Source organism: Engystomops pustulosus, chromosome 3 (assembly GCF_040894005.1).
Source record: "Engystomops pustulosus chromosome 3, aEngPut4.maternal, whole genome shotgun sequence".
Classification (NCBI taxonomy): domain Eukaryota; kingdom Metazoa; phylum Chordata; class Amphibia; order Anura; family Leptodactylidae; genus Engystomops; species Engystomops pustulosus.
Genome location: NC_092413.1, coordinates 161,793,813 through 161,818,228, shown reverse-complemented (window position 1 = coordinate 161,818,228; position 24,416 = coordinate 161,793,813). Strand labels below are relative to the sequence as shown.

The 24,416-nt window shown below is 39.2% G+C and overlaps 2 protein-coding genes across 3 annotated transcripts in view; one reads left to right on the top strand and one right to left on the bottom strand.

Annotated features, from left to right (window-relative positions):
- FNDC3B (fibronectin type III domain containing 3B) overlaps positions 1–6,952 on the top strand; it is a 188,027-nt gene extending 181,075 nt beyond the window's left edge. For both annotated transcript variants that reach the window (XM_072142793.1, XM_072142794.1), the window contains exon 26: positions 2,622–6,952. In XM_072142793.1, coding sequence (XP_071998894.1) covers positions 2,622–2,933 — 312 coding nt within the window. In that variant the 3' untranslated portion in view covers positions 2,934–6,952. The remainder of the gene's footprint in view (positions 1–2,621) is intronic.
- Positions 6,953–16,071: 9,119 nt separating this feature from the next.
- GHSR (growth hormone secretagogue receptor) lies at positions 16,072–23,655 on the bottom strand. The gene is made up of 2 exons (XM_072139573.1): positions 22,403–23,655; positions 16,072–16,828 (listed from the first exon to the last, which is right to left on the bottom strand). The coding sequence occupies exons 1-2, from the start codon at positions 23,211–23,213 to the stop codon at positions 16,524–16,526; spliced, it is 1,116 nt and encodes a 371-aa protein (XP_071995674.1). The 5' UTR covers positions 23,214–23,655; the 3' UTR covers positions 16,072–16,523.
- Positions 23,656–24,416: the final 761 nt, after the last annotated feature.

Genomic DNA, 24,416 nt, shown 5'->3' with positions numbered 1-24,416 from the left:
GGCTTCCATAGGAACGGATTGCCTCCCCTCCCCCATTAACGTCAACAGGAGCCGCCATCTGGCCAAAGATGGCGGGGCCATAAACTTATGGCATTTAAATGCTCTCTGTGGCTGTGCCTGGGGCATTTAAATGGTTAGCACCCATGATCAGTGCCAGCACCAATCGTGGGTGTTAACGGTTTGCATTATGCAGCCAATACCCAGTGTGTAGGAAGAGGGCGACACTGATTTAAACTGTCAAACTCCAATGATACACTGTATGTTGACTTTGTATTACATTTTTAGTTTTTATTTGGCTGTCCATTTACCATAATCCTGCAAAAGAAAGCCCGTACATATGGCCCTTTTATTCAAATAGGCAATGTGTAAAATTTACATGAGAGGTTAAGAGTTCTCATATGTAAGTGAATTAAAGGAAGATAAAAATAACACACATTGAAGCACAATATGTGAATTATGATAAATTGAGCAACAGAGTCAGTAAATTGCTTGCTAATTTCAGTCTCGGCTGTCACATGAAGCATATCTCTTGCATGACATGGAAATGTGGAAATTGCATAAAAATGTGAGGAGAGGGGCATTTGCGCTTTGAGATATATATCATTTACATATTTATTTTGTTACAAATAGGGGAAAATATAATTCCCACTCCCTGTCCTATATGTCTTCCTCCAGATTGCTGCAGTGTGCAGGAAAAGTATGTTATATAATTGTATGTCACGCCAAGCAGATAAAATCCTGATTAGTTTTCTTGAATTCTACTGGATCCCTGCTAAATCAGTCATCGTTAGATCTAAATATTTTCCTTACCCATTAAGACTTTTTTTTTTTTGCTAAGACTGGGCTTAAGTATAAAGTATAATAATACCATAGTGAAATTACTGAAACATCAAAAGAATGACTAGTGGAGAGGAAAATCCTACAATAGCAAACCACTGCCACACATCATAATATTATATAGGACCATCGGTGAAATAACAGAGTGATGAGCATTGGCACTGCAATATTTATCAGAAGTGTCTGAGAGCAAAACAAATACGTTTGCGTCACTTGCTTGTTGGCTCAGTTTTTACGACTTTCACTATGCTCTCCGAATAACTTCTCTGCTTTATTCTTTAGTTCGATACGATCACGGTGATACCAAATTCGAATAGGTTTAATTGTGTTTTAATACATTTTGAAAAATTAAACGAATGTATACTAAAAAAAATAATAATTTTTGTAATCTTGTGACGCTAATAACTTTTTCATGCTATGGTGTACCGCTCTGTGTGAGGTGTAGGTTTTTGGTGAAATTAGTTGACATTTTCATTGCTACCATTTTGAGGACTGTGGGACATTTCTATTACTTTTTTAAACATTTTTATGTGATGTAAAATGTTGTAAAAGTAGCGTTTCGACCATTTGGGCACAATTTTCCATTATGAGGGTCACCGCTGGCAATAACCGTTTTTATATTTTGATAGATCAGGCATTTTGAGACGTGGTGATATCTAACATGTTTGTGATTTTTACTGTTTATTACGGTTTATAGCAGTTCTAGTGAAAAGGGGCGATTTGAATTTTTAGGGGTTTTTTAAAAATTTTTTAACAGTTTTAAAACTTTTTTTGCAACTTTTTAGACCCTTTCGGGTAATTTAACCCTAGAAGGTCTGCTCGTTCCTACCATATACTGCAATACTCCTGTATTGCAATATGTGGCATTTTTATACAGTATGCATTAAAATGAGCCACTGGCAAAAACCTGAGGCTGTCATGGCAACCAATTGCCGCTCCCCGATGACATCAGAACGATCGGACGATCGGAACAAATATGACTCAGCCCATGAGCCCTCTTCATACAGTACCCACACATGAATAAATGTGCACAATAAAACAAACAATAGTCATGATATAACAGTATCTGTGAGGGCTTTCTTCTCCATGCATATCACCACCTTCTATGGCTTCCCTCCCATCTACTCCAACCCTTGCCAAATGTCTCCTCCCCATTCAGCAATTCGTGTCATGTGATCGCAGTAACCCATGTAACATTTGCAAAGTCTACTCCATGTATGTATCTGACACAGGAGATACTGGAGGCATAAGGAGAACTACAAGTCTATGAAAACATGATTTGATTTCTTGTGATCAGATACATACATGGGGTAGATGTTAATGGGTGAAGCAAATGTTAGTGGGTAAAGGACCCTAGATGACATTACTCTGGTTCCATATCCTTAGGTGTTTAATGACGTAACAGAACTCTCTCTCAATGTCCAACAAGGCACTGTGTAAAACATTTGACACAGCATTTACTACCTACCTCTACTATATGTAAACAGAGCTGTATATGTATGTAGTTGAATATTTGCAATCAGTGATAGTTCCATACAGCAGCATGTCCTAGCAGTGAGACCTGTCAATCGAAAACAAAGAGGCAGGACAATGCAAGTAAAATTCAGTATGTAGGAATCCAATAATATTACTGGCCTTGCAGCCACGGAAAGGAACCCATTTAGGAATAAGGTCAATGCTTTTTAATATATTTTTTTTATAAAGTATTTATTTTATGTGGGTTAATTCAAATGGTGGTTCCCATTTATGTTGTAGATCTTAAAAAAAATTTTTTTTTCTTACAGGTATACAAAGGAGAAGACAAATCATTTCATATCTCAGGTGTACAAGCTAATACGGATTACAGATTTCGGGTTTGTGTATGTCGTCGATGTATCGATACTTCACAGGAACTCTGTGGACCTTACAGTCCATCTACATCTTTTATCATGAGACGGAACGATCTCGTGTTGCCGGAAGACCTGTCACACCTTGACCATTCAAAACTCAAGGGCATTGTGCCTACAGACGAACAGTTTGCAATTCTCATTGTTTTAGGCTTTGCGACCTTGTCTATTTTATTTGCCTTTATACTTCAATACTTCTTTATGAAGTAAGCAGTGAAGACAGGTTAGAGATATAAACTTAACTAATGCTGCGCATTATAATCCATTTATTCAATCATTCATTTATTTTTTTTTTTTAAATACAGACATTTTCCGTTCTACATTTTATATTCATATTTTTACTGTTTCAATACATTCTCTGTGTTTTGCTGCACCTTTTTGAAATGTAAACCCAGGACATAGCTGAAATTTGTTTCTACGTTGTAGCTATACAACAGAATACATTACAGTAGCAGCGTACTGTTCCTTAGCTGGTTCATTCTCATGACCTAACTTAGTGTTTGACTTTGTTTCTAACCAAATGATCAGAATACAGGATAATTCAAGGCAATCCAAACACATGTGGCTTGGAAGGCTTTGTATATCCGTGTAGCTTTCCACAGAAGCACCGACTTGCACACACATAATGGTATACACATTTCTGCATTTACTCACTTTTCATATGACATATACATTCAAAGACATACATGTAGAAAATTGTCAAATTCCACGTATTTTACTTGAAGTTGCTTGTATAACTGTTATAATATTGCTATCTTTAAGAAGGGAACTTAACTGCATGTTTACAAACGTAAGCGGTATACACTATACGCAAATAAAAATTGTGCCTTAAAATCGTATGTGCTTTGAGGCTACTATGTTGTCTGCTGTACATGGTGGCCGGCAGTAACAGCATGCTCAAAACCAACAAAATAACTTTATAAAACTAAGATTGCATTGCCTTAAGCCAACGCAGCTGTTGCAACATACCAGCTAGAACATTATTTACTGTAGTCCATAGTTGGTATATTACTGTATGTATCGTTTGGTTAATATTATTTTGCACTGGCTTTAATTTAGCAAATAATGAAGCTTAAAGTGACTGCCCTAACACAATCTCAAAACTTATATACAGTATAAATCAGTGTCTATTAGGGTGTTTACCTGCAATTGAAATGTTTTAACATACATTATGGAAACCTTCTCCAGTAGATTATCAAGTAGCACATACTGATATTAGTAATGAGAACTTTAAATTAGTCACTTTAAATGGGGTTATCTGGGATCAGTTTAATACTTCCCTGGGAGGGGGTAATAACAATAGAGTCATACTCGCCCCTCTGCTGCATGCAAATTTATCTTTAAATGGCTTCAGGGTCTACAGAAACAGATATATGGGCAATTAAGGACTTTGTTGGGAATGCCTGCTGCAGATCTACATCCAATTCAAGAGTATCATTACTTTTCAGTAATGATACAAGAACCCAATATATAGAGCCCAATGTATTTAAAATTTGACTCCCTGTCCACCCTCTGAGCTGGACCATTTTGAGCTCATTTTCATGGGTTTAGGGGGGAGATTTTTTTTTTTTTTAAAGCTAAAGAGTCAAGATTTCTCTCCAACGAGGACATTCTAGAAAGGAGATTCCATACCTGACCTCAGGATGCTGCAAGTGTAGTGGGGTAAAAACTGGTGACAGGTTTCCTTTGATGACAAATAATTTTTAAACCCTAACTTTTGAACTTATTTAAATATTAAAATAATGGAGATTCATATATATGAATAATTTTAATTATTTAAACTGCCCATATTTCATTGTCATTTGAGTATGTTGCATTGAATCCAAGACTGAAAGGGTACAGAAATCTGTATTCTTGTAAGCAAAGGACACTACAATTTATAACTTAGCCAAATTTAGCCAACCTACGAATCTAAAGCTTATAATTTCTAAACACAAGGATTTTACTAACATTTTTTCTACCCATGCTTTTGACATTATAAAGTGCCTCAGGGAAACATTTCAGCTGAAGGTGCAACAGACACACAACATGTACTCAGCTTTTATATAAATCTATATTTTGTATATTTTTGCTGCTTTTCTTTGCATTGAATTTCATGTCCGACGTTCGATGAGGTATCATGTCATATTCCTCTATATATCTGCTACTTATTCCCATAACCAAAGCAATGGGGAACCCAACAATAGTTTGTTGTAGTTTTTTTTTTTTTATTATTTTACAATATATTATATTAAGTACTTTTAAAACCCCAATTACAGTGCAATTGTTTATTTATTGTAAAAAGCAAGTAAATGTACTAATATTTGTAGCATGATAATTAAATGTTTCATAATTTTTTTTGTAATTTAGGTTCATTTTTACCCAGCAGCATTTTAAGTGATATCTGTCTTTTTATTTGAGATTTGTTTTTTTATCATTACATAAAATCAGCGCATGTAAAGCCAAAAAAACATCCATGATTGAAACGTTTACACCATGTAATCCAATTCTCTAATCATCTCTTCTGGGGAAAGTGTTACGATCCACTAATCATGCTGTGTGCCTATAATGATGTAGCAAATGTTAGAATTGTCTTGTAATATAACTGTAAACACTACGTTAACATAGCTCTGCAAACTAATATTTGTGCCAAAAATGTGGCAAATTACTATTTTTTTTTAATTTAAATATATGTTATGCCTTATGTCGTTTGTATTTTATGAGCATAATCTATACAGGTGTTAATAAAAAGAAATTTGTATTTTATTAAAAAATTGTACAAAGTAATTGTCCCATTGTTTAAAAGAGAAATAAAGTAATAAAGTATTGTGATTTAAAGGAGAAATTCTGAAGCAGTGCTGCTACCTTGAAAACAAAATATCAAAATTGATAAAATTAATTGGTTTCTAAAATAAATTCCTAATTTAAGAAAAACTGTTGGAAATATTCGATTTTTTGCCAACGAGTTTTACCTAAATATTTATGCTCTCATTCATAGCAGCATTATTATCTAGTTTCTGCTAAGGGTGGGGCTAATTTTTATTTTGTTTTTAAAATAGACAGCCAACATCAGTAGATTAAAGCTAAGTACCATTATTGTATGTATAGTACCTCATTATATCATATAGTCAAATTTATGGGAAGCCACTTCCGTATTATTAACACTATCAATACATTATACTGTATTTGAAGTGGTACCTGTAAAAAAAACTGCACCTTATCTCTTTAATTCAGTTTTTTAAAAAAACAAACGTGGGAGGGTGGGGCTAGGGAACGTTTTCGGTACGTAAAACATTTCATTTTCAAAACTATTTCTTTGTAGTAATGCTGCTTTGAATGTTTCATGATAGCTGTTACTATATAATCCTATTATGCCAGCCGTTAGTAAGCCACTATGGGAATATTTTATATATGCATTTTGGAGAAAGAACATTACGGGCCAGTTTTAGAAGATACTGTCTTTTATTTCTGGGGGAGGGGGGGCCGCGTATTTTTTATTATGGGATTAATGTAATTTTTTTTATAATGATTGTGTCCATTAAAAATATGAAATTGCCAAAATATATTTTTATATTTTTCTCATAATCCATTTGAGGTTTTATTTTTACTAAAAAATAAAGGCTCTTAAAGATGTCAATATGTGGCACTCCAAGGCTTCAAATCTAGAGTATCTGACATTTGTCATATGATACATTTTAAGCAATTAGAATTGACCTTTGTGACTTTCTATTCCTCCAGAGCTTTTGGGTCAGGATTTGACACCTGCACTCGTGTTCATTTTGACATGACCTGTTGATAATAGAGCAGCCTTTTACTCGATAACTTTTGTACCATGGCAGGCAAATAAAATAAGTGCACTGACCTACATTTGCTGCTTGCAAACATAGGAGCGAAGAAGTCACCTCATATCTCGGTGACACATCGAAGGCTTTTTGGTAATAGATTGTTGCCTATTTAGGTCAATTTGAAAGCAAGGATTGGACATGTCAGATTTGTATTTTTGCACAATTGGATTACAAGCAAATATTTTTGTCAACATTGGACAAACATTCCAAACATTTCATGTTAAAAAAGTAACGTTTTCTGGTATTGTAAATTTAAGACTACTTTGTATGCATTGTATTAAAGCTGTTATATCTACTTTAATGTATAGATTTTGCAAAATAAGAAATTACTACAGTATGTAAAACTTAATTGTACTTCTAGTGTATATGTAATATATTTAAGCCCAATAAATGTTTTACTTCGTATCTTGATGGTAATCTTTTTTTCTTTTAAGTTTTGTTATTTATTTTGTTTAAGATCTTGTATTTCTGTATATAATGTTGTAAACTATAGCTATGCTTTATCTGACATGGATATGAATATTCCTGAAATCTCATATTCCTTTGAAGTTGCAGGTTTTACCATATTTTTCGGACTATAAGATGCATCTTACTATAACGCACAGCTCGGATTTGTCCATGAAAATAATATCCACCAAATTTACTAAATCCCCCCATCAGCTCTATGTGCCCTCAGTTTACCCCCTCTCCCAAACACACATTATCAGCTTTCAACTGCTTATAATTAGTACCCTCATCAGCAATTTATCCCTTCTATAAAATATCCCCCGGTTCCAGATCCTATCAATATAAGCTCCCTTCCCATGCAGCCCCCCAGTTCCTCGACCCTCATAACATCCTCCCCTTGTCCTTTAGCCCCCAGTTCCTCGCCCCCTCAGTATAACATCCTCCCCTTCCAATGTCGCTGCCCCCATTTTCACATACCCTCAGTATAACATCCTCCCCTTCCAATGTCGCTGCCCCCATCTCCACATACCCTTAGTATAACATCCTCCCCTTCTCATGTCGCTGCCCCATCTCCTCATACCCTTAGTATAACATCCCCCCCTTCTCATGTCGCTGCCCCATCTCCTCATACCCTTACTATAACATCCTCCCCTTGTCATGTCGCTGCCCCATCTCCTCATACCCTTAGTATAACATCCTCCCCTTCTCATGTCGCTGCCCAAACTCCTCATACCCTTAGTATAACATCCTCCCCTTCTCATGTCGCTGCCACATCTCCTCATACCCTTAGTATAACATCCCCCCTTCTCATGTCACTGCCCCATCTCCTCATACCCTTAGTATAACATCCTCCCCTTCTCATGCCGCTGCCCCATCTCCACATACCCTTAGTATAACATCCTCCCCTTCTCATGCCGCTGCCCCATCTCCACATACCCTTAGTATAACATCCCCCCTTCTCATGTCGTTGCCCCATCTCCACATACCCTTAGTATAACATCCTCCCCTTTTCATGTCGCAGCCCCATCTCCTCATACCCTTAGTATAACATCCTCCCCTTGTCATGTCCCTGCCCCATCTCCTCATACCCTTAGTATAACATCCTCCCCTTCTCATGTCGCTGCCCAATCTCCTCATACCCTTAGTATAACATCCTCCCCTTCTCATGTCGCTGCCCCATCTCCTCATACCCTTAGTATAACATCCCCCCTTCTCATGTCACTGCCCCATCTCCTCATACCCTTAGTATAACATGCCCCCCTTCTCATGTCACTGTCACATCTCCTCATACCCTTAGTATAACATCCTCCCCTTCTCATGTCGCTGCCCCATCTCCTCATACCCTTAGTATAACATGCCCCCCTTCTCATGTCACTGTCACATCTCCTCATACCCTTAGTATAACATCCTCCCCTTCTCATGTCGCTGCCCCATCTCCTCATATCCTTAGTATAACATCCCCCCTTCTCATGTCGTTGCCCCATCTCCACATACCCTTAGTATAACATCCTCCCCTTTTCATGTCGCAGCCCCATCTCCTCATACCCTTAGTATAACATCCCCCCTTCTCATGTCACTGCCCCATCTCCTCATACCCTTAGTATAACATGCCCCCCTTCTCATGTCACTGTCACATCTCCTCATACCCTTAGTATAACATCCTCCCCTTCTCATGTCGCTGCCCCATCTCCTCATATCCTTAGTATAACATCCCCCCCTTCTCATGTCGCTGCCCCATCTCCTCATACCCTTAGTATAACATCCTCCCCTTCTCATGTCGCTGCCCCATCTCCTCATACCCTTAGTATAACATCCTCCCCTTCTCATGTCACTGCCCCATCCCCCCTTCTCATGTCGCTGCCCCATCTCCACATACCCTTAGTATAACATCCCCCCCTTCTCATGTCGCTGCCCCATCTCCTCATACCCTTAGTATAACATCCTCCCCTTCTCATGTCGCTGCCCCTTCGCCTCATACCCTTAGTATAACATCCTCCCCTTCTCATGTCGCAGCCCCATCTCCTCATACCCTTAGTATAACATCCTCCCCTTCTCATGTCGCTGCCCCTTCACCTCATACCCTTAGTATAACATCCCCCCCTTCTCATGTCGCTGCCCCATCTCCTCATACGCTTAGTATAACATCCTCCCCTTCTCATGTCGCTGCCCCATCTCCACATACCCTTAGTATAACATCCTCCCCTTCTCATGTCGCAGCCCCATCTCCTCATACCCTTAGTATAACATCCTCCCCTTCTCATGCCGCTGCCCCATCTCCACATACCCTTAGTATAACATCCCCCCATCTCATGTCGCTGTCCCTTCTCCTCATACCCTTAGTATAACATCCTCCCCCAAAATTTGTTTATTGCTACTACTATTACTTGCTTATTTGCTGTATAATTAAAAAGCCCAAATAAAAAACCATCAAACAACTAATTTCAAACCAAACCCCTCAAAAATTATATTAGGAAATATTTTTTGGTTTGAATTAATCCCAAGCATTATGATCTTAAAACAGGGTACTCTGTATTTTAACATGAGTTCTTTTTAGTTAGTGTAATGTATTCTACCATCCTATTGACATGTCATTATCATTTTTACCCAAACAATAGGACTTTGACATCTTCCCGATGTTCTGCAATCCTTAACATTTTCTCGGTTTGACATTTCTATGACAGTTCATTAAATTATACACATGTTATATTTTCTGAATAGGGTTATTTGGTATAATTATAGTTCTTTTTTTGCTTTTGAATGTATCATCTATTTTTTATACATGGAATTAAAACCACATACTGCGTCATTCTTACTTTCTATATTAATCCCATTAGACTCAAAGATGTGTATAGGAAAATGTTGTTTGCTCTATGAACTGTGCAGGGGTTATTGTGCAGGGTGGTGGAGTATCACTTATTAGATATTGGATTCTGTCCAGATCTATAACCAAATTGTTATTTTGAGTGATCCCTCATTTCTTGATACAATGGCTTTGAGTGTTAGATATTTGTATGTGACCTGAGCTGTGGTAGTGCAGCTTCTATCTCTGAAGACCTAGTTGATATCAAATAATCTGTGTGGGTTATTGCGCTCCCCCACTAAGATTAAGTCATTTAAAACCCCTTAAATTCTGTATCTTCAACTGGCAATATTTATGCTAAGCATTGTAGGTGCCTCTTATTTTACACATAGGTGGACATGATCCATAGAAATATTTGAAATTAACTTTTTATGGAAGTGAGTTGCATAAAGGCTTTATGCAGTAACACATGATTTACTGTTTGTAAAAAAAATGAGTTTCTATATAGTTAAAGAGGACCTGTCATCCAGAAAAAAACGCTTTAGGAGCTGCTTCTTCTCCGGACAGCCCCTCCCACTCCACAGGCTGGCGGTGACTGCCAGGTTTCATGCGGCAGTCACCGCCTCCTAGTCCCGCCCCCTCATGCTGTAATCTCATTCTCAAGGTACGGTACTGCAGGGCTTGCTAGCTTTATCAGAAGTTTCAGATAAAGCTACCAGTTTAACACTGCTACATTTGCTGTAGCTCCTAGAGCATTATTTAAAGGTAACAGGTCCTCTTTAAGAATTCATAAATATCCTGTTTAACAATGTTGCCTTACAGGTCATGCCTAATTGTCTGCGTGCAATGTTTTACATTATATAGTATTAGAAGGCTGTATTTAGGGAACTGTATTTAAATTTTTTAAGGGGTAGATAATTTCATCCCCCTACACCATGAGAAAGTCGGGCTGAGAATGCGCTGAACTAATTTTTTTATTGGTAATTCTCTGCAGAGCAATCTAGTAAGGACATAGACTTATCAATTATAACATTCTGGGCATCAAGACAGGTCAAGACATGACTAATCAACTTGAGCTGGATCACTCATAGACAGCAGCTGGGGGATGGTGCAGCAATTGATTATTCTGCCTTCTGGCACAACCCAGGGATTACATCATCCTCTCTTGCAGAGAATAACTCACGTGCTAGGAGAAGCGCTGAAGCAGCCATAGTAGCGACAAAGCTTCATTATCATAATGTTATATCTGTTTTATCAGCAAAACCACTCAGCACAGGGATTATGATATGATCCTGCATCAGTGTAGCTACAGCATTCTCAAGGTATGTTTGCTTCATAATGCATCAAATCAAATGGTAGGTTTCCTTTAATCCTACTATTTAGGTTGTGAGACTGTGACCTTCAAAGTCATTGAGGGCAGATGTATTTCCCCAATGTTTCTGACTTATGTGTTGTAGGCTCGAGAGAGCTGTTGTATCTAGTAAAAACCACTGACTTTCCAAGCCAGGCTGTTTGTAAAACCTGGAAAAAGGGCCTGGAGCTGGATTGAGAAAGATTAGGGCAGGTTTCCGAATCCATAGTCCCAGGGCCATATTTAGAATTACTGCTGTTCTAGACATTCACACTACTTATGCCTTATTATTGGTACCATTCAGCAAATGCCGAATGTGTATGGAAATTTGTACGCAGCAGACATACACATCCATATATAGACAGGTTTTCTGGTGTACAAGCCCTGAACTAATTCCGTTTCCTTGCGAACTGAGAAGCACTGGGATTATTTCCCCCTTTATGCCACCACCACGTCAAATGGCCATGGCAGGGGAACAAATGTGGCACCGACAGCAGCAGAGTGGGCTGGTACGGGGCGTTCCTCAACCCATGCCTGTGCAATACCCTCGCTATGCCAGTGCCTGGTGTAGAATTTCACTCCAGCGCAAGCCATCCACCAGATGCATCAGGAAGCTGGAGCCTCGTGATATATTTGGCATGTTGGAGGCACAGGGCTTTCATCATGAATTAACACACAATGCATTGGTGTACTTTTGATAAAGTCCTTCCCAGTATACATACACATCCATACATACATACACAGTATACATACATACAGGCCCGGCTCCAGCACCCGGCATACCTGGGCAAGTGCCGGGGCCCAGAGAGCTGCCGGGGGCCCACACACACTGTGCACATCTTCACTTCCTGTTTTGACTGAGGAAGTGTCCTGTGCCCTGCACTGTTCCTCCCTCACTCGGACAAGGCACAGGAGAGTTAGAGGCTGCTGAGCAGCCTGTGAGATACAGCACATAATAGGTTAACCCACCCTTCCCCCATCTCTTCTTCACACGGAGCTGCAGTATAGCAGAGATCTGGCAGCTTAGAGATCGGGACAAAGAGATGGAGGAGGAGGAGGAAGAGAAGCCTGAAGACTCCTCTGTGTGATGCCAGGGCTGCTGCAGACACCATAGGGTGTAATGTCACATGTATGGCTGTGTATGACTGATCCATATGGTGAGTGTATGGTATGTGTGATGATGTGTTTGCCTCCATGCTTGTCTGTATGTATCTGTCTGTATGTAGCTATACTTGCTGCATGTGTGACTGCCTGTATATGTCTTGCTGCATGTGTGACTGCCTCTATATGTCTTGCTGCATGTGTGACTGCCTCTATATGTCTTGCTGCATGTGTGACTGCCTCTATATGTCTTGCTGCATGTGTGACTGCCTCTATATGTCTTGCTGCATGTGTGACTGCCTCTATATGTCTTGCTGCATGTGTGACTGCCTCTATATGTCTTGCTGCATGTGTGACTGCCTCTATATGTCTTGCTGCATGTGTGACTGCCTCTATATGTCTTGCTGCATGTGTGACTGCCTGTTGGTTTGTATGTACATGAGTAGGAGAGAGGCTTCTGTTTCAGCAGTGATGTGTATTAGGAGGTTCTGCAGCAGCTGAACTGTTATTGTGATGTATTGAAGCAGCTGAAGTGTGTATTATGATGTTAGGCAGCAGCAGTGATCTGTATTATGAGGTTCCGCAGCAGCTGAGGGGTGTATTATGAGGTTCCGCAGCAGCTGAGGGGTGTATTATGAGGTTCCGCAGCAGCTGAGTAGAAGCTTCAGTTTTATTACTTGGCAGAGGGGCACAAAGTTTTAGGCTTGTCCTGTTGGTTGACCTCAAAACTGCCCTTTCCGTGATACGGCTGTTTGGGATGATAAATTAGGGAATATTTTAGGGAACAGGAGACTTTTAGTTTCTGAATTTTAAATGCTGCCACGTGAGTTCACTGCAAAGGGGCCCCCTGAGGTTCTGTCGCCCAGGGGCCTACTGAAACCTGGAGCCGGCCCTGCATACATACACAGTATACATACACATCCATATATACATCTATAGTATAGATACACATCCATACCCATCCATACATACAGTATATAAACAGTATGGATACACATCCATACATACATACACATCCAAACATATATACTAAGTATACATACAGGTCACTACATACCCATCCATACATACAGTATACGAACAGTATAGATACACATCCATACATACACAGTATACATACATATACATACATACACGGTGTACATACACTTCTGACTGGAGGGGTGGACATCCAAGTATAGTGCAGCATAATTTATAAAAAATTTCCCAGCCACCTGGCAGCCACCCTCCCTCTACTGGCCGCTCTAGGCCGAGCACCCTTAGAGCCTAGTGCAGTGATGGCGAACCTTTAAGAGCCTGAGTGCCCAAACTTCAACCAAAAGCCACTTATTTATTGCAAAGTGCCAGCGCAGCAATTTAAGCAGTAATGTATTTCTCTTTGTTTATTGACAACTTTCAATCCTTCAGCCTCCCAAGGACACCAACCCAGTTAAAAGGAGGAGGGCAAATTCATCTATCAGTGTAGGAAGATTCTGCAGGCAGATTCTTTGAGTTCTGTCTGGTGAACTTCATTCTGGGGTGATGACCTGGGTGCCCACAGAAAGGGCTCAGAGTGCCGCCTCTGGCACCCGTGCCATAGGTTCGCCACCACTGGCCTAGTGGAAAATACTGCCCTGCATAGTCCAAGTCTGCCTTTAGCACCACAAGACCAAGCACACAGTTGTACCTGCAGCAGGGGTGTAACAGGAGCAGACTTGGTGAAGCTTCTCTCTTTGACTTCTGGAGCTGATCGCACAGTGTTGATAGTTAACACCACAAACTTTGGCACTTCAAACGCTGTTGTTAGTGCATTGGCAGGGCAGGTGATAGCACCAGGCATACCCAGGCAAGTGCAGGGACCCAGAGCTGTACCCACAACGCCGAATCTCAGTCTCCAGCAGCCTGCAGCATCTGGTAAGGAGGAGCTATATTTATTGAATCCAAGGTTGTATATAAAATAATAGTTAAGGAATTTTTAATGCAGCCACATGAGTTCACTGCAAAGGGGTCCACTGAGGCTCTGTTGCCCAAGGACCTACAGAAACCTGGAGCCACCCCTGTGCATTGGTGCCATTTTGTACCCAGGACTTGGTAGTAAGATACCAGTTATAGTCAGATGGATAACTGTTTAATACAAGCTTGATCAAGCAGGTTTTGTTTTCTGTTGTGCCAAGGAAAGTTTTCTTTTTTGGTTGTTTTTCTTTTTTTTTAAATAAGTCCTGTTTATGAACACTTTTACTTTTGTGTCCGTCTCAATCCATTAAAGCCCATTTACCAACCTCTAATACTCCACAAGATGTATTTGCATGGCTTTTATTCTGTTTACAATTTATTGAAAACAAATCCTACTTTCCATGGCCCCATTTAGATGAGCCTTCAAAGTAGCTAACTGGTTTATAACTTCCGCACAAATGTATTGCAAACTGGAAGTTAACGGGGTAATTATGTCCACTTAGCTTTGTTTTGTCATCTTCTTTTATGTTGTGGCCGATTTTATGAAAATGACAACAGGAAACTCACTTTCTGACAAAATGTCTGGTCTAATTTTGAGAACGTGGAAAAAAAGGTGCACCCGGTACAATTGCACTGCTTATACTATTTACAAAGCAATGAGCCATAAAAAAATTCTCTAGTTAGGCTCCAATAACCAGTAAACAATAGTAACTTCCTATATAATTATAATGTAGAAAAAGGGATTTCAATACTAAAGTCTCAACTATGTGCAAGAAATCCAATATGCTGTCATAACTGGGATAGGGGTTTGTGCCCTCTACCCCTGAAAAACTATGTGGTACAGTCCAGGAAGTTGCGTCATCCAGATAAACTGGAGCCTAAAATGGTGCCTCATATATAACAGTTATTGAAACACATACACTATAATAATAACAACTCAGCCCTCAGCACTAAAATGCATGAGCAAAGGGAATGTGTTTATGTTAGTAGTAAATGATACAAGGGATTGCAAATGTTCACACAGACAAACATTTCTTTTTTGTATGATGGATCTAAAATGAAAATAATTAGGAAATATGGAAGGGACTAGTACTGTATATAACTGCCCTTTAGTGGACAGCATGCAAACTCTGCAATTTATCCTTTGTTTCCATTGGAGACGAGTATACTTCAGCTCCTTTACCAAGATGGAATGAAACTCTGTGCTTGTGCTGTGTTTTCAGTTTTATAGGTTTTTAATTTTTAAGGTTTTTAGTTTTATAAACTGTTTTGTACTTTATCTGTGTTCTGAATCTGTAGATTTTACACACGTGTTCTATTTCTGAGTGGAAAGTATATTGAGTGTTCTATAATACAAGGTGTCCTCTATCTACAGGATAGATAGGGGATAACAAGCTGGTGGGTGGGTCCAACTCCTGAGACCCTCACAGATCACAAGAACACTGAACACCTCCAGCAATCCAGAGTTTCGGGGGTTCTGTTCTCACTAATGGGTGGAACGGCAGGTCAAGCATGTGTCCTGCCGCTCCAATCAACTCTATGGTACTGTTGTTATGTTAAGTCAACCCATTTAACTGAATGAGAGTTTGAAGAATATGGATAGTTTTTTGTATACCAATGAAATTAACACATATAAATATGTTTGGGGCATTTGGGGGTGTCTATAAATTTAAAAATAAAATCTATGCCTGCTACAAGCAAACATAAAATAGATTCATGCTACTTTTGCAACATTTTTAGCACGAAAAATGAAGGGAGGTTGTAAATGAATGCAAATACAATAAATCATTGTATCATAGTTTATACGGTTGAAAAAAGACACTTGTCCATCAAATCTTGAGATCTTATTCTGGAGACAAGATCGACAACAACAATTACAGTTTTAAATGAGACTTTATTGTCCTCTCTATCACAAGACATGAAAACTTTATACTTTACCGAGGACCATTAATCTTTGGACACCAAGCCACAGGAAGTGCATGAAAAGAGAATGTAGACAGAAAACCGATAGTTCATGGCTGCACTTTAGACATATAGGTTATAGTGTAATAAATACTATATGAACATATGAAAGTCCCACATGAGAACCATATTGCCTTGAGCACCTTCCGAGCAACCGATACAAAAAATATCACTTTCACCGAGGAAAAAATTATTCTAAAAATAGGAACAGATATTAAATTTTCATTGGTGCAGAACACTGGCCAGGCTTTCCCCCAAACATAATCCTGAGATACTATTGTGTGTTACCATTAAACACAGCACTATTTATGGATCCTACATCGTATGGCTTTAGTGTTGTCCGGCTAACAGCAGGCCATGTTTCCTTGTGCAGATATTTCCTGTCATGAGCTTACATAGGATTCTGTCCAAGCAGGTGAACTTTCATCATTCGCTGCATAAGGGGCTTTTCTGCAAACCTTCTTCAGGCGGAATAGTCTGCAGGCCGCTGCACGGTACTTCTTGGACATGATGTTGTATAGAATGGGGTTGATAGCAGCGCTCAGGTAGAAAAGCACGAAAGACACCAAGTTACAATATTGGCTGATCAATGCTATTTCCCAGGATCCTGCTTCAAAGGATTTAGAGAACAGGTAGCGTGCTACATGGAATGGTAGCCAGCACAGGATGAAGGCAAACACCACCACAGCTGAAAGAAATACAAAAATATATTAGAGTCAGGGTCTGTTAATAGTTATTTGCTATCTTACCATGTAAATTGTAGTGTTTTAGTCTTTGTTTATTGAACAATTTCTTTAAGGCTTCACCATTTTAAAGGGAATGCCTCACTGGATTTTACCCACTGAACTACCAGCATCCTCAGGTAGGGTATGACATATCCTTTCTTTTATGTACGATAAGGCAGCTTATAGATTACTGTGGTCAAATCTGGTGACGGAGTCGGTTTGAATGCTAGGGAACAATACACGGGATTGTACTTCTAGACAGCGGGGGCCTCCACTATAATCTGCACAGGTAGTGTCCATAGCTTTATAAAACTAAAAGGTAGGCTAATGCTGCATGGAAAGGGTGTGCTCCATGCGTTTATGGATCTATTGCATATGTCATCTTAAAATGAAATAATACTTTTCCCACCACTACTGCCACCACTCCAACACTTTCAAATGCCTTTCTGGTCTCCTACTTCCTGGTCACTCTCAACACACAGGAAGTGCTGCTCAGCCAATCACTGCCCCAGCAGTGACCTAGCACCAACACTGATTGGCCGAACAGCATTTCTGCTGCATCAAGAAGGACCCAAAAAAACAGAGGAGCATCTGAACAGTGCTGGAATATTAGTGATAGCAGGTCCATAAAGATAGTACTGCTTTTTTAAACTAATTAGTAAATAAGAAAATTCTTTACTAGCGAACATTTTTAGAAACTTTTTGTTCTTTGATTACATTTTCCATTGTGGAACAAAAAAACAGAACTCAAATACTGATGATAAACAGAAGCCTTTCCATCACCATCAGTTCCCATAGACTCGCATGTCTGTCATGCTTCTGTTATTTAGAAGGGCAAAATAGCCCACATTATTTTGACATCATAAATGGAAGGGACCTTCCATGCATGCAGGTCTATGGGAACCGAGGGCTTCCGTTACTATGGTAATGTTACTGCAAGCTTAAACTATTAGATTAGATGGTTATTGGAATAAAAGTTCACACACGGCAGATCTGCTATATATTTTGCAGTTTGAGCCGAGTTCAGGCAAACCCAAATTTGAAAATTCTGTTTGGATCTGTGTTTGGGCACTGAACCCAAAATCCTGACCTGTATCAGTAACATCCGCAATAGGTGCTGGCACCGTTTACAAGTGTTAACTTTGTAAATACCGGCGGTATTGGGGAGCGATGGTCCTCCTCCAAATGGCAGCATGCATGGGCCACCAACATGTAAGTGCCAGCACCAATGATTAAAGTGTGTTTACAGAGATAACACTTGTGATTAGTGTCAGATCTGTTTGCAAGTGTTACTGGTTGGATGGTTTAGCCGAACCTGTACCACAAGGTTTGTACCAAACATTGGAGATTCAGCTACATAGACCATGAACACGGGGGGGAGCAATCCTCTGGAAAATGGCGTAGTGCCGGCGGCATGTAATTTATAACAACGGTGAATGGTACCAGCACCAATCATGTGTTTAATTGTGGGGGATAAACTGTTACAGTTTGGGTCCACTCATCACTAATTAACATATTAGTCTACTAAATGTATAGAAGTTTAGAGCCTCTTTAAAGGAAATCTACCATGGGGAACCTACTTTTGGAAAGATTCCCCATGGTAAATTTCCCATCACTGCAGTAGTTGCATTCCATTTTTTCACGCTTTTCCTTGTTGCAGAAATAAAGTTTAATCCTTAAATATATAAATTAATTTCAGTGGCTACCGGGGGCATGGAGTAGCCTCAGACAGCTCTGAGGTTGAAGACTACTACACACCCTCAGTAGCAACTACAGTCCCGCCCCTACGAGCACCAGGTTGCTCTCCGGGAGCAATAGAGCTCTGCGAAAGCACAGTGACTCCTATTCTACTGCTACCGACCCACCTGCTGCTGGGAAGCTACTGAGCATGTGCAGAGCTTTCCCGCTGCCACCCCCACTGCGAGCTCAATTTCTGCTGTAGATGCGCCAGAAGAACGGGCCACAACATGTAGAGGTCTGTAGTCTGTAGTGGCTACTGGGGGCGTGGATTAGCCTTGAATTAATTTGCATATTTAAAGATCAAACCTTATTTCTGGAGCAGCTGTATTCAAGAGTAAGTGAAAAAACAGGATGTGGTACAGGCTGGGGTACAAGTAGATTTCGTGTGGTAGATCTCCTTTAAATTAATTTAACAAATTTATCTGTGCCATGCAGCCCATTATAGACACTTTTACTGTGTGTTGTGTACGTATGGCTTAAGGTCATACATTTTTTTAAGACTGACATGTAGTGTACCAGTCTTATTACTAATCCACTGCCCTGGAATCACATGCACCAAGATAAAAGGAAATAATTTGAACCATTTTTACTGAAGCCAGTGTTAGCCCTAGCACCACAACAATTACATTTACATGAAGCTAAGTTATTTACATGTTGTATTTTAATACAAATCAAATATTTGCAAAAATTGAAAAATTGTGGGACTCATGTTAAATGGTGAATACTTAATTCCTTTCTCTGCTGTGTGCAAAGCAGCGGCTTGAATGTGCAGGGAAATGTATCACTCACATTGGCATCAGATACAGATTTGCAGCACACTACAGAGAAAGCATGAAGAGCGATGGAGCAATAATTGGATTCACACCATAGAATCACCGGAGCTCCAAGTCTGGAGTAGGTTCACATTCAGACTGCAGACCTGCTGGTCTGCACATAAAATCCCATTGATGTGTTCCCTGGGACCAGCAAACGCGTAGATGTGATTTTATGGGATTTATGTGTTTCATAAATTTGAGTATACAAGACCATTTGTACAGGCTATGCTAAGCGTGTATGTTATTGCTGGTCTGCAATCTGAACATGAACCTATTCCAGAGTTGGAGTCCTGGTGATTCTGGAACTTTTTAAAGGATTTATCCATCAATTTGGTCTGGCAAGAGCTATAACCGGACATGTAGAGCTCCAGTCATTATATTTTTTTTGGAAATAGATGAACTTTTGGGACCGGTTTGTGACTGAGTAGTCTCCATGGTTGAAGGTCGCATATTGGTATGTGTGAACACAATTTTCTGATATATTCTATAGGAAGCTTTATTGTTAACTGATGTCACACAGGTGCACGGCTTGTTATATCACAGAGAGCAATCAGAGCTGTGTGTTATAACGTGCACCTGTGTGACATCACATGACTGGGGGGAGATTTCTATCCACAGGAAGTAAACAATAAAGCTTCCTACAGAATGACATCAAGCAGAAATGTAGAAAACTATGAGGAACTGATACAGAAACTGTATTAGAAAATTGTATAACTTATTGATAAATTATCCAAATAATAACAATTATTTTGTGGAATTGAACAAGAGACAAAAAACCAAAATCAGTCACACAAGACCAACACAGAAGTAAAAGGACACAAAGGATAAATGCTTTCTTAAAGGGGTATTTCGGCAAATTAATGTTCTGGTTTGTATAATAAAAGGTTGTACAATTTTCCAATGTACTTTCTGTATCAATTCCTCATGGTTTTCTAGATCTCTGCTTGCTGTCCTTCTATAGCAGTGGTAGCGAACCTATGGCACTAGTGCCAGAGGCGGCACTCGGAGCCTTCTCTGTGGGCACCATCACCATCACCCCAGCATGAAGTTCACCAGACAGGACTCAAAAGACTTTTCCTACAGAATCCTCCTACAATGATAGGCGAATTTGCCCTCCTCCTTTCAATTGCGTTGGTGTCTTTAGGAGGCTGAACGATTGAAAGTTGTCAAAGAACAAGGAGAAATAAATTACTGCTTAAATTGCTGTGCTGGCATTTTGGAATAAATAAGTGGCTTTTGGTTGAAGTTTGGGCACTCAGGCTCTAAAAGGTTCTCCATCACTGTTCTATAGAAAGCTTCTATGTTTACTTCCAGTGGACAGAAATCTAATCATGGTCACACAGGTTAGTATCATATAGAGTAAACTGTACAGTGAATTCAGATTTCTTTCTACTAGAAGTAAATATAGAAGCTTCCTATAGAAGGACAACAAGCAGAGATCTAGAAAACTGTGAAAAATTGATACATAAAGTATATTGGAAAATTGTGTAACTATATGTATTGCATAGCAACAACATTTATTTGCTGAAATGGGAATATGCCTTTAAGTCTACAGGACTGAGGGGAAAGAATCTATCAGTCCTATTAACTTTGAATGTAGGGTTAGTACACTTGCATGACTGAAATGGGGTTTTGAGATACCATTTGTATGACTGGGGGCGGAGCTCCAAATATATATGTATATATATATATCCCCAATTTTAACCCCTTTTAATTTCTTAGTCTCCATATGGCTTATGTACTGCTACAAATATTGGATGCTATTGGAGTCTCGTATTAGTTTTCACTTAGCTTCCCTCAAACTCAAATAGAAATCACAAATCAGAAATAACATTCCCATCTCCTCTCTCAGTATGTCAGTTTTACTGCAGTTCTTGCATTGTATTCATGAATCGGAAAAGGTTGAATAGTGCATCAAATTTTACTAAACCATGGTTTGTATTAGAGAAAATGAAAAATTGTGGACTAAAATAGATTAAAGATTAGAATGGAATCAACTTTAAGTACTAATATTTTATGGGGGGCTTCAAAATATGGGATTGTAGTAAGCAATGAGCAACTACAGTCTTCCCTTTTACTAAATTGCGTCACTACGTGCAGATTTTGGTGTGCTTGTTTATACCAGCTATGAATTGTATATTCTCATTAGCATCCATTTTTATACTGGCCTTACGCCATCCCTGTAAACACACACAATAAGTTTACTTAGTGCTAAAGTCTTGTACTACGGTTAAAGCAATTGGTCCAAAAGGAGCCTGCATGCAGTATAATTTATATGCCGACAAAAATACACATATTCCAAGTTTAATTATTATTATTATTATTATATTTCATTTGCTGAAGCAATAACCAATGTCCTCAGGGAAGATAATTTTCTTTGAGGAGCCAAAGACTACTAATAGGATAAAAGCTTGCTGAATTTTGGGGAACCCAATTACTGCTTATCATGGAAACTGCGACTAAACATTTTTATTGTGAGATAATTATTTGTTTTACTAACCCTACCACTTTTAGTGCCGCAGTCTTATTGTCAACTTGACAACAGAGTGAATCAGATGGTTACTATAGGTCACATTTTGTGTGCATAGACCACACAGAAAAAAAATAAGGAATCGGAATAAGGCATTTTTTAGTTAATTTTTCTTTTGCTTATAAAAACATTTTCTCAAAGGACAGATAGGTGTGTAGGTGGAAGAAATGTAAAATGCTATAAATACAAGACATGTCTTTTGTCTTGTATTTAGATTAATATTAATATTTATATTAATGAGTATATAGACATTTATAATAAATGATACAATACTTAAAGAACACATAAAACAACATAAAATGCTTATTTTCATGGTACCTTCAGTAAATGGTAACTGTTAAAAGCATTACCATGTGGAAGAGAGTCCATGTGAGGATAAGGCTTCTCTTACATGAACAATCTAAACTGTAGTATAATAGGCATAAACACAGAAATATCAGGAATAGTCCTACCTAGCATTTTGACAGTCTGTTTGTTATTCTTATCCCTGTGTGAGATACTTGGACCTATAGAATCCATCTTCCTTCTCCACAATTTCCTTCCAATAAGGCTGTACAGGACAGTGAGACAGAAGACAGGCAAGAAAAAGAAGACACTAGATGTCCACACCATGATGGTGAGGAGTCCAGACTTGACTGCATACTCAGTAGCTTTACATTCATTTGTCTCTAAAGGGTTGGTCCCATTTTCATGTTCTACACCGACCAAGACAAAGATAGGTCCAGCACTAACAAAGGATACTGCCCAAAGAACAAGGATGATCAGTTTCACTCTGCCCTTGGTGATGATCACTTTAGCCTTCAAAGGAAAACATATGGCAAAATATCTCTCCACACTTAGAGCTGTGATATTCAGGATTGTGGAGTAAGTGCAACTTTCACTGATGAACTGGAACAGCTTACAGAGAAGACTTCCAAAGTTCCAAGGTCTGTACTGCCAGAGCTTGTATATGTCCAGGGGCATACAGAGGAAAATGAGGAGGTCTGAGAATGCCATGCTAGACAGATACAGGTTAGTTGTAGTTCTCATATCCTTGTACTTAGACACCACTAGCATGGTCATAATATTACCAATTATCCCAATAATAAAAAGGAGCACACAAATCACAGTTATTCCTGTAAGGACTGGGACTGGGAAAAGATAGAGGGGATCTTCTGGCCAGGTGACATTATAGTAGTAACCCTTGGTTATATTGTCTGAATAACTTTCACTGGACATGGTTCTCACCTGGCCATAAATAAAGTTGTGCAATGTTCTCCCCATGAAACTTCAGGCAAATCGTAAGGCATTTCTTCATTTTCCTTTTATTGAAATTCAGGTATGGAGGTAACACAGGTCCACAAGTAGGTGCAGGTGTAATCTTGAAGAAGCAGGTGTGCAACCCATTACCTTCAACTGATTAAATTAAACATGTCCAATCCAGTAAACACTGAGGATTTCTCTGTGGGCTTCAGTCAAGGATAGAACAAGGTTTGCACTCCAGTTCATGGTAGATTTTCAGAACAAAATAAAAACTGAAGAGTTCTGTTTTCTTCAACGTCTAGATTTCTTGACCATTCTTCTTAAGAGTCAAGTCATGATGCAGAAACTTGAAGATCAATGGAAATGAAGTTCCTGGAGTTGATGTCTCATCTATTCCTTGCTTGGTGTTGGAGAGTGCACTGTATTTCAGCTGCTAGACTTGTATGAAGAAGCTGGAGAACAAACCTCAGAGAGATCCTCAGCACGCCCCTTCTCCCTCCCATGTAATAGATGTCTCTATGCTTTGCTTTCAGGTTATTGAGCTCTAGGAACTCCCAGCCTGTGTAAGAAGCCTGAAAAGGAATACTGTACTCACTGATGTGCTATATGGATGCTATCAGCTGCTGTAGGGTCATGTATTTATTCCTATACACCACACACTGTATTTGTCATCCACTGCATGGATTTATACAGTAATCTAAGGCATTTCTTTTATTCCTTATGAATGAAGACAAGCCATGAAAACAGATTCCCATATAAAGGTAAGTATGATGGCTACATTTGTAAACATTAACAGCATGTTCTGAGGTTAGGGAAGCAGCAGTGCTATATTTAATGCAGGGGCAGATACACATTACAGGTATATTAGCACCAGGACAGCTGAAAGTATTGATGTTACTATAGATAAAGCTGTCATGTACATCCTGTATCCAGGAGATATCTGATGCATTCACTTGCTATATGTTCATTTAATGGGGTTAAGGAAAGACTTTTACATAAGACTTACTGAGATCCATGTGCTTGAAGTCAAAACAACAGATGTATGGACCGGACTCTGATTGAAGAGGTTTGTGCAACAATTCTGCTGTGCATGAACCCCCACTTGTAATGAACCCCAAAGTTTACACAAGAATCATTACTTTAACGGACAGTAATCATACATCGTGACAATGGACAGTGAATGAGCAATTTTATAATAAAGCCAGAAACCTCTTGAAGTGGGGA

Bases quoted from the DNA above. Each gene is read 5' to 3' on its own strand.
- GHSR (XM_072139573.1), bottom strand. From the start codon at position 23,213: ATGGGGAGAACATTGCACAACTTTATTTATGGCCAGGTGAGAACCATG. The intron at 16,829-22,402 runs GTAGGACTATTC...TATTTCTTTCAG, and splicing joins ACAGACTGTCAAAATGCTAG to CTGTGGTGGTGTTTGCCTTC.